Raw genomic sequence first — 11376 nt, forward strand, 5'->3', positions numbered from 1 at the left:
CCCTACAAAAAAAAATCAGAAATGCACATGTAGATCCTATTTTAAGTAGAAGTATAAATTGTATGCCATTAATAGATTAGTTATATAAATAAAGCCTGTAAATATGTTTGTTCACAATATTTGTTTACACATTGTTTTCAAAGATGTCCATGTTATTTTAACATCTGAAGTTCAAAAAATGAATTCTTCTTGCCTTGCCTGCTGCTGTGATGCCTGCCCCCTCCCTTATCTGCTGCATGCCACACAGAGAGGCTACCTGTGCCACTCCAGCTTTGGCTGTTTTCCCTCACCCCACCTGCAGGAACTGCTTATCACGCCAGGTGGGCAGAGGGCAGCCGGAGCTAGAGCAAGTTCCAGGCACTGGGCAGAAGCCACTGGTCTAAAGCTTCCACCTGCCCACAGTGGGGCAGGAGCAGTAGCCACAGCTGGAGGTGAGAGGAGCCAAGCCCAGCCAGCGTGCAGCTTCCCCTCACCTCCAGCGGCTCCTCACCCTCCCATTTCCACTCCTGCCCCTGCCACTCCAAGCTTTAGCCCTGGTCTGAGCAGAGGCCACTGGGCTAAAGCTACCCGCTACCATCACCACCTGGAGTGCTATTGCTCCGGCTGCTTTCTGCCCACCCAGTGCAATGAGCAGCCCCTGTGGAGGATGCAGGGTGGAAAGCGTCCAGAGCTGGAGCCGAGCTCTGTGCGGGCAAAAGCTGCAGAGCTAAAGCTTCCACCCACTGGAGGTGAGAGCAGGAGGTGAGAGAGGCAGAAGAGCCCCACTGGCCCCAGCCAGTGCACAGCCTGTGATGTGGCTGCAGCCAGCGGGGGCTGCACAGGGCAGGGGTGGTGTGGTGGGGGCTCTGGGTCCCCGCAACAGGCAGCTGCTGGGCTCCAGACCTGACAATGCCTCCGAGCTGGTCTGGGCAGCCTGCTGCTTGGCCAGCCACCCATACCCCGCAGCCCAAACTAAGGGCCCGTCCCTTGTGCATCCACCCTCAGCAGTGCCTGTGGGCCGGCCTGGCTCAGGCCCACAGCCCCAGCCTCACAGCTGCAGGTGAGGCGGTCAGATAGCAGTGCCCTGGCGGCCAGCTCTGGCCATGCCCCCACCCCTGCTGCTGAAGTGAGGAAGGGGGTGAATGCCTGACTGGCTGCTTCCACCCTGGCCAGGTAGACCTCAGGTGCAGTCCCCCAGTTGGAAGAGGGGAGGGGGGAAATAAACCCTTTCCCTGCTCCCTTTGCCTCAGGGGACCATGCCAGCTGGTGTCTGGCCACGTCCCTACCCTGGGCTAGAGAGCAGAGGGGCAGGGCCAGCCTTGTTCTCTGGAGCAGAAACACAGCCAAGCCCAGGGCTGCAGAGCATGCTGGGATGCTGTGGAACTCTGGTTTAACTTAAATCAGGAAGGGGTCTAGGACAGAAGGTCCATAAACTGGTTTGACCCAGATCAGTTAAGTCTGATACTACATTCAACCAGGTATATCTTAAATCAGTTCTGGCCATTTTGAAACTGGTTTATGTGTAATTTATGTCCCTAGCCCAGTAGTTAGTATGATGTGGTGCTTCATAACCCCACTAATCTGTGCTTTTCTTTTGTAAGTTAAATACCATAATACCCTAGTGATAGCTAGGAGGTTTCTGTAGTTAGGTGTGTCATTTTCTTGTGTCATCTGACTAATAGATAAAATATTGCAGAATGCTAACATGCATGCCCTCAGTTTGTTGTGTGTCTGCTTTGGAACTGATATTGCTCTGTTAAGGCTGCATATGGCTGATTCTGTGTAGTCACTTTTAAACATTTTAATGATTGTCTCTGATGAGAGCAGCCGGTGTAATGAATAGATCAGGTTGCTGTGGTTTCTCTGTCGTCTTTGTATGGTGCTGTGGAAACAGAGTTATTATTGTCTGAGTTACTAATTGTGTCATGACACACTTGAATTGTCAGGGTTGGTGAGCTGTTAAGAATTCTTAAATTCTGTATATTCAGGATTTCTAATGTTTTAAAGGTTTCATTTCATTTTTTATTTGCTTAAATGCTAAATTTTTGCCAGCTGAATTGCAGTTGATGAGGATTTTTACTTAGGCATTGAGCAGCTAAGTGAGACTGTTAATTAATGTGTTACTAACAGAATGGAAGAAGCCTCAATTTTGACATGCCTTTTTAGCTTTGAATTTTACAAGCAACCACTGTGCTAGTGATATGTAGCAAACCACCGCTTTGGAGGGGGTATAGCAATGACTTTAGCTGGCTACATTGGGGTAAGAACCACCTGCTGCTTGCCTCTGATAGGTTTTCTGATGTGTGTTAGATAGGCAAGAAGAGAGAAACTCTACATACTGCTGAAAGACAAGTCTATGCTCCCTGTCTGTAACACACCAGCTCTGAAACACATCTGATCAATTCCAAATTTCATGGACTATTTCATGAGAGGCAATGATTTTTGTGAGTGATATCTTTTATTATCCCACCCACACAGTTGATCCAAAATTAGATAAGCTTTCAAATGTAAGGCATTCTTTGTCAGGAGATGTTTGTAGGGAATATTTTAGACATCTGTGGGCAGAACCCTCATATTTTTATAAAAATTGAAAAACTGGAAAAGCTTTCCAGTGGTGGATATAAAAGGAAAATCAGGTCTGCAGAGCACCCCACATGATCCTGTAGGTAGAGGCATCTCTCTGGGTCCCCTGCTACTGATTGCACATACTTCAGAGGTAACACAGTATTGAATTTTGGCACTGATTTCTGATGTCTCTTACTATGCAACAATACTGACTTTTGGAGTGGAAGCCTTCAGCCATTATGTACCTATTTAAATTTCTCTCTTTCACAGATATTAAACCTTCCAATATTCTTCTGGACAGAAATGGGAATATTAAACTTTGTGACTTTGGCATTAGTGGACAGCTCGTCGACTCCATTGCCAAAACAAGAGATGCTGGGTGCAGACCATACATGGCAGTAAGTAGGAATTAGCAGTCCTCTCAAATAGGCTGTGTGTGGCATGGAGTATGGAGTGATTCACCCTCTAGCTCACAGGTTCAGATTTGGCCCAGATCAAAAGGGATTTCCACATTCTTAGCTAAGTTGAAGGTATCAGTCCATTTCCTCAGAGCACATGTCCAGCTCCTAAAAATAAAATACAAATAAGAACAATAGAGATCACTGGTGGGATCAGTTTGGATAAAACAGGCCATGAAAACTGAACTCCCTTCAGCAGTAGGTAACAGAAGCAAAGGTTACACCGCTGCTGCCAGTGTTGCAGTTCCTGTGGGACACAGAATTTCACTCATCCTGACACCATGTTTCCAAATTGTGTTAGAACTTATATCAGGAATACATACGCCTGGGAGCCAAAAGCAACAGAGAAGAAATCACTCAGTTTCTGTGCAGTAATTTCTGAAACATTGGAGCTCTGCTTATCTTCTTCACAGCTTAAGGCCATGGTTGTGATTTTCAAAGTAGTCAGAGAGATTTAGGGTATAAACAGATGTCATCAAGTGAAGCGGATCAGCTGTACCAGGATGTGTCCCGGCATAGCTGTCTCACTTCATTGACATTGCCTATTGTCCCACAGGGTCAGGCCCCTGCTACTCCCAGGAGCTGAAGCCTGATCCTGTGAGACAGCACTCTGGGTGTGCCCCAGGAATGGGAATTCCTGAGGTGCTCAGCTTTGGGCCCCGAAAGCCCCAGGAGTGCCTGCCTGGGGAGGCTGGAGAATGCAGGCAGCTCTGGGCTGCCTGTGTTCTCCCACCTTAAAGCATAACAGAGATCTGCTGTAAAATAGTAGTATAGAATCATACCACCTGTCATGGCCCCACATTTTGAACATTTGCAATGTAGCAAGGGGCATGGACATCTGTTTGCTTGCCTTCGTGCTTCCATAAAAATGTTTATGTTGGCACAAAGGTGATGTCTGGTTCTAGGCTTAGGCATGTTTTCCATTTGCTGATTTTCTTGAAAAATCTCAGTCCACATTTTTTTCTGAGTTATGGCTCTTGGGTCTGGTTTTCATACATAATTATTGCTCTTCTGAGATGCCACCAGTATTTGGGCTTTGCAGGCTGGATCCAGCCTGTGGATTTTCAGTTACCAAACCCTAGCCTAAATAATATGCCAGCTTAGCCTTTCCTTCTAATAAGGAATACCAGTTTCTTAGCCACTGGCACACAAGGAAGGGAGCAAATAACCAGCATCGCATCAAGCTGCCTTTGATTCCTGTGTCTGAATGACCGATACCCATTTATAGCTGGACCACCTGTGGGCAGCGTTTGATGCAGATCTAGAACAGGGCATGAATTCATAGATTCATAGATGTAGAGTCGGAAGGGACCTTGCAGATCTTCTAGTCCAATCCCCTGCCCTGGGCAGGAGAGAAAACTGGGCTCAAATGACCCCAGCTAGGTAATCTTTAATCCTCCTCTTAAAGACCTCCAAGGTAGGAGCCAGCACTACTTCCCTTGGAAGTTGGTTCCAGATCCTAGCTGCCCTGACTGTGAAGTAGTGCCTTCTAATGCCTAGTCTGAACCTACTCTCTAACAACTTATGGCCGTTATTCCTTGTTACTCCGGGAGGCGCTCGGGGGAACAAGGTCTCTCCCATTCCCCACTGGTCCCCCCTAGTAAGTTTATAGATGGCCACCAGGTCCCCTCTCAGCCTTCTCTGAAGGCTGAACAGGTTCAGGTCCCGTAGCCTCTCCTCATAGGGTCTGCCCTGCTGTCCCCGGATCATGCGAGTGGCCCTCATTTGGACCCTCTCAATGCTGTCCACATCCCTGCTGAAGTGCAGCGCCCAGAACTGGACACAGTACTCCAGCTGCGGCCTAACTAGAGCCATAGCAAGATGTCTGAACTGTTCTACCACCATGCCCCACAAGATTAAAAGGAAGAAAGAATTGATTTTCTTAATTCCAGTGTACCAATCCTATGTCAATCCTTTATCAAGCACAATTTATTGATAGCCTGATTCAATTGTCATGCTTGTGTTGAGATGATGATCAAGGCAATGATCATCTGATATCAACTTTGCTGGGCCAGCCACATCTGGATGTCTGACTTCAGACTCCCAAATTATTCTCCTAGCTCAGTCAAGGTGTATGCTCAAAGGGTGGGAAGAGAAAGCCCTTTAAGGATGTCCTCAAGGCCAACTTGAAAAAATGCAACATCGACATCAGCTCATAGGTGACTGTCACCCAGGTCTGCCCAAATAAAGGAAGAGTTTACTGCAAGGATCTCAGTACTTTGAAATCTCACAATGACAACAGGAGATGGAAAAGTGGGAGCAACAGGAACAGCGTATCACTGACTGAACCAAGAATCCAGAGCCACCCGCCCTGCACATGCCCAAGTTGCAATAGAACACGTTGATCCCAGTTTGGCTTTGTCAGCCATCTCTGGACCCACGGATAAGGCAGTCATGGAAGACAGTTATCCTTGATTACAAGGGATTGCCATGATTGTGCTGTGTTAAGAGAGAGCATCACTGACATCTGATTTCAGATGTTTTTGCTTGTTGCAAAGTCACCAAGGGCAGGTGATATGCAGAGGAATTCTTGCAACTAAGAGGCAATTGAAATAGTGTGAGTGGAAGCAGACTGGCTAGAGGTTTTTGATAAAGAGCTGACTTTTTGGATTTGGAACTTCCATCTCTGGCTTTTTGCATGGACTTTACTTTTCCAGTTAGTCTGCATCACTAGTGGGAGTGAAGGCAGCACTTGGACACTGCAGTGAGATAAAGCTAGCTTGCTACCTTGAACTCATTTTTCTCCCAGCAAGAAAAAACACAGTCCTGGAGCCAGTTTTCCTGGCCATTTGGAAATCCTGTCACTATTAAAAAAATCGAATGTTGTGTTAGATTTAGAGCATGTACTGAAAGGGAGAAAGCCTAAACAAATAATAATAAAGCCCCTATACTGTGTGCTTCTCCTGACTTTGCTTGAGTATGTGTGAAAGGGATTGCATGAATGTCTGAGCTGTGTGAACCTTTCATACAGACAGAGTAGCAGCAAGGCTACATTTGATATTCACCAGCTCTATATTTCTGATCTTGTGCCCTAGTTCTCATGAGGCTCAGTCATTTAACTAAACAGTTAGACTGTTTCTGGATCAAACTACATGCAGTTAAAATCCTCTCAAAGGCTTTTGAATTATGACAGTTGTTTTTCTCTCAAAAGTTTGGCAGACAGTAATAGTTTTATGATTAAGTAACAGATTTTCTAGAGAAACAAAGATGCATGTGCAATAGCTTTAGGAGGAGACAGTCAGTGCAACATGGCATGGTTCCATGAGTCAGACATAAGCAGCATAGCAAATAACTCAGAGATGCCTGAGCTCTGAACAAACCCCTTCTATCAAAGGCATGCTGGTGATGTCATTCACATACTTCAGTGGTTTCAGCTGGGAACATACCTCTCCTTACTCATTCATAAGCTAAAAATGTCTATGAGGTTAATCCAGTGTAGGACTTTTCCTCTCTAAAATTAGCTCATTACATCACTGAATATGCTGAACAACTTCCACTGCAGGCAGTGAGGTTGTGTCTGTTTCAGTAACCCCATTTTTCTCTTTCTGTGGGAGAGACAAGAATGACTTTTCCATCTTGCCCATTTAGATCAGGGGTGGCAAATTTGTCTGGTCCTGTGGGCCAGAAGAGTGACATGGGGCCAGTCCATGGGTTGGCTCAGGGCCACAGATCAGTCCTGCATGTCAGATCCAGCATGTGCCCTGGACTGGTCACTCTGGAGCCATGCTGCATGTGGTGCCTGTTCCAGTGAGCATCCGCTTCATGATGGATCCAGTGCATACCGCCGCAGCAGGCAGAGTAGGTGCCACATCCATACACAGTGCTTCCAATGAGTGGGTGCTGCAAATAGCACAGTCCCAAACCGGCCACTCCAGGACTGCACTGAATACAGCATCTGCTCTGGCTGCTCCAGGACTGCTGCATGTAGCACCCACTCTAGCACATCTTCTCCATGCTGGATCCAGTGCATGTGGTGCCTGATTTAATAGATTTTCATAGATTTCATAGACATTACGGCTGGAAGGGACCTCGGAATTTCACTGAGTCTGGCCCCCTGCCCAGGGGCAGGAAGTCAGGTAGGGTCAAAGGATCTCAGCAAGATAAGTGTCCAAACGTTTCTTAAAAGTGTGCAGAGTAGGTGCTTGCACCACCTCTGGAGGGAGTCTATTCCAGGCCTTGGGGGCTCGGACAGTATATAAGTTTGTCCTTATGTCCAACCTAAAACGGTCTTGGAGGAGTTTGTCTATTGGACCTTGGCATCCCTTGGGGTGCCCTGGTGAACAGGCGTTCCCCCAGATCCTGATGCCCACCCCTTATATACTTATAGGGCTGCCATCAGGTCACCCCTGAGCCTGCATTTTTTCAGGCTGAAGAGTCCCATGACTCTTAGCCTCTCTTCATAAGGCCTGTTCTCATGCCCTCTGATCATGTGCGTGGCTCTCCTCTGGACTGTAAAGCCTCTCCACATCCTTCTTGAATTGTGGAGCCCAAAATTGGATGCAGTACTCCAGCTGTGGCCTCACCAAGGCTAAGTACAGCGGAAGGATGACATTCTGAGATTTGCTTGAGAAACATCTATGGATGCAAGCCAGAGTTTTGTTCACTTTACCAGCTGGAACATCACATTGGTGGCTCATGTTCATCTTGTGGTCAGTCATAACCCCAAAGTCCCTTTCGGCTATGGTGCACTGCCAAGCCTATAATCGTGATGCGTTTTTTTTTCCCCAGCGAGGTGGAGTACCTTGCATTTATCTGTATTGAATGTCATCAGGCTTTTATCTGCCCATTTTCTAAGCCTATCAAGGTCAGCCCTGATCACCAGCCTATCCTCAGGTGTGGATACTCTACCCCAAAGTTTGGTGCCATTGGCAAACTTGGCCAGTCTGCTTCTGACACTAGTGTCCATATCATTAATAAAGACGTTGAAGAGTATGGGTCCAAGGACAGAGCCTTGGGGGACACTACTGGTCATGGAGTGCCATGATGATTCACTTCCACTGACTACCACTCTCTGGGTCCGACCTCGGAGCCAATTCCCTAGCCATCGGACTGTGATGTAGCCAAGGCCGTACACAGTTAGCCAGTTTTTCCATGAGGAGCTCACGGGACACCAGATCAAAGGCTTTTTAAAAGTCCAGATATATGACGCCAGTCTCTTCTCCCTTGTCCAGGTGATATGTCACCTGGTCATAGAAGGAAATGAGATTGGTCAGGCAAGGCCTACCTGCAACAAACCCATGATGGCTGTCCCCCAGGATGTTGCCATCAGCCAGCTTGTCTAGAATGGTTTCTTTAATAATTTCTTCCAAAATCTTTCCAGGGATTGAGGTCAAACTGATTGCCCTGTAGTTCCCCGGATCTACTTTCCTCCCTTTCTTGAAGATGGGCACCACATTGGCCTGCTTCCAATCTTCGGGTACTTCACCTGAGCGCTACAAGTGCTCGAATATCCTTGCCATTGGCTGGATTATGATGCCTGCCAGCTCCTTAAATACTCTGGGGTGCAAGCTGTCAGGACCAAGTGACTTGAAGATGTCCAGCCTCTCAAGATGTTCCTTTACAAGGTCTACACTGATGCTGGGTATAAATTCACCTGCACCCTGGCCTTCCCACGTCATGCTAGGCAGGGCGGTCCCTTTGGGCTGGTGAAAAACCAGCACAAAGTACCTATTAAGCAGATCACCAAAATACTTTTTACTGGGTGTTGGTTGACAGTTGTCCCATTTGGTTTAGCAGGGGTCCAGTGTTACCCTTGCTTTTCTTCCAACTCCCCACATATCTGAAAAAGGGCTTTTTATTGTCCTTGATATGTGTAGCCAGCTGGAGTTCGACTGCAGCCTTCGCTTTCCTGGTTTGCTCCCTACAGGTGCAGACCAGTGCAGAATACTCTTCCTTTGTAGTGATTCCTCTCTTCCATCCTTTATAAGCCCTTCTTTTTAAATGTAGGAGGTCCACAAGTTCTCTGCTGAGCCAAGGGGGTTTCTGTGTCCTTTTGCTACCTTTCGTCTGAGATGGGATGGTCATCCCTTTTTGCTTTCAGGATTGCTCCATGTTGAGTCATGGCCCCTTAGGGCCTCATCAACAAACCTCCTGAGCTTGTTGCTGCTTCAGGTCACATGTTGGATACAGCATGGAGTGGATACACACTGGAGCAGGCACCGCATGGTTCTGGAGCAGCTGGGGTGGGTAGCACATGCAGAGTACAGGGCTATCTGGTGCACCGCACATGATTGTGGGTCCACTTAAGATGCATGGGCAGCACAAGAGACCAGATGATACAACTCTGCAGGCTGCATCTGGCCTGAGGGCCATATCTTTGACAATTCTGATTTAAATTAATCAAAATTCCCAGCAGCTTGGCCTCCTACACAAAGCAGCTTACCTCTGTTGCCTATGCAACGTGGGGTGAACTGTACTGGAACCATTGGGTACAAAGGGCTGTAAGGCTCAAGCAGGTGAATTCTCTGCTCAGCAGATACCAAGGCAGGTACCACTCTGTGTCAGCCCTGCAGGTTCCCCTGTCAAAGATTGTTTATAGATGACATGAGGTAATGTGGCAGAGTCAGGTCTGCATACTCTACCAATTTCCTGCTGCTCTTATGCCCATAGAGGCACTGATATCAGTATCACTCCTAAAGATTTTGAATAGCACTGGGCCCAGAAAAGATTGCACTGTAAATACTCCTCTTCTTACTGGATAGAGATTTCCCAAGACCATTTACATTTTAAAATCTATCAATTAGCTACTTTGTAATCCATCTGACACAAGATAATACTGTCTTCTTTAATCAGAATGCTATGCAGGACCAAGTGAAGGTATATCAAATCAGCACAGGCACCTTTGTTAACTAGACTAGAACTCCTCAAACAACCATCATGTAACAAAAACAGTATTTCATTAAACTAAGGTGACTGGCACATCCTTCGGTTATTAGAGTTCCATATCAGCTATTTCATTATTTTGCCTGGATTCTCCTACCATAGAAGTCGAGACCTTTTCATTCAGACTCCTTCAGAAGCGCACCCTTCAAGGAACAGTATTCCAATGTAAACAGAAGCCAGTCTCCTAAAAAATTCTGTTGGACAAGTTTTTAAATGCAGAATCCTCTTAAAGTAAATATGTGAAGAAAATGGTTGGGGAGGAGAGAACATTTTCAGAAATGTTATCTCTGCTGATAATCACTCTGCACCAATAAAACTCATTGCTGACCTACGTAGAAGCAGGAAATCAAGGAGCAGTTGAGTTGGGGTAGAATAGCTAAGAACAGTACAATTTCATATAAGAATTTTTATAGTAATGTCCCATCTCTGAGGGTATTTACTGCAGGGAAAAAGAGGTCAGGGATTTACTGGACGTTAGCTTCTCTGTAGTAACTGCCTGCATGCTTTCTCTCTGTATGTAGGGTTAAACTTCAGTAGTTTAGCCCTTTATATACCATTTTTTATCTTTCAGGTTGAAAGGACTTTACAAAAGAGGTTAGAATAACTGTTCTCATTTTAAAGATGGGAAAACAGAAGCACAGAGGAGGAGAAGTGGTTATTTGTCCAAGGTAGTCTAGCAGAGGCCAAGAGCAAGGCCAAGAGCAGAATACAGTTCTCCCTAGTACTTTACCCCCTAAAAAAAACTGACTCCCTGCAGCAAACAATACCAGGGACCTTTTGGTACAGTATTCTGTCTCTATATGTGATTAGGAACAGGTGCTTCGTAAGATGCTGCATGAAACTCCAGAATGGACATTGATAGAATCTCATGCCAAGGGAGAGGTTTCTTCTTACTCATAGGCCCCATCTACATAGATTCATAGGTTCATAGATGTTAGGGTTGGAAGGGACCTCAATAGATCATCGCATCCGACCCCCTGCATAGGCAAGAAAGAGTGCTGGGTCTAGATGACCCCAGCTAGATGCTTATCTAACCTCCTCTTGAAGACCCCCAGGGTAGGGGAGAACACCACCTCCCTTGGGAGCCCGTTACAGACCTTGGCCACTCTAACTGTGAAGAAGTTCTTCCTAATGTCCAATCTAAATCTGCTCTCTGCTAGCTTGTGGCCGTTATTTCTTGTAACCCCCGGGGGCGCCTTGGTGAATAAATACTCACCAATTCCCTTCTGTGCCCCCCGTGATGAACTTATAGGCAGCCACAAGGTCGCCTCTCAACCTTCTCTTGCGGAGGCTGAAAAGGTCCAGGTTCTCTAGTCTCTCCTCTTAGGGCTTGGTCTGCAAGCCCTTAACCATACGAGTGGCCCTTCTCTGGACCCTCTCCAGGTTATCCACATCCCTCTTGAAGTGCGGCGCCCAGAATTGCACGCAGTACTCCAACTGCGGTCTGACCAGCGCCCGATAGAGGGGAAGTATCACCTCCTTGGATCTATTC

The 11376-nt window shown here is 46.7% G+C and overlaps 1 protein-coding gene across 1 annotated transcript in view; it reads left to right on the forward strand.

Moving 5' to 3' along the window:
* The window catches only part of MAP2K4 (mitogen-activated protein kinase kinase 4), a 155890-nt gene that overhangs the window by 120394 nt on the left and 24120 nt on the right, over positions 1–11376 (forward strand). Inside the window, exon 9 of the mRNA XM_025193803.1 lies at positions 2815–2942. Coding sequence (XP_025049588.1) covers positions 2815–2942 — 128 coding nt within the window. The remainder of the gene's footprint in view (positions 1–2814; positions 2943–11376) is intronic.

This window comes from Alligator sinensis, unplaced genomic scaffold (genome assembly GCF_000455745.1).
Source record: "Alligator sinensis unplaced genomic scaffold, ASM45574v1 scaffold77_1, whole genome shotgun sequence".
NCBI classification, from domain to species: domain Eukaryota; kingdom Metazoa; phylum Chordata; order Crocodylia; family Alligatoridae; genus Alligator; species Alligator sinensis.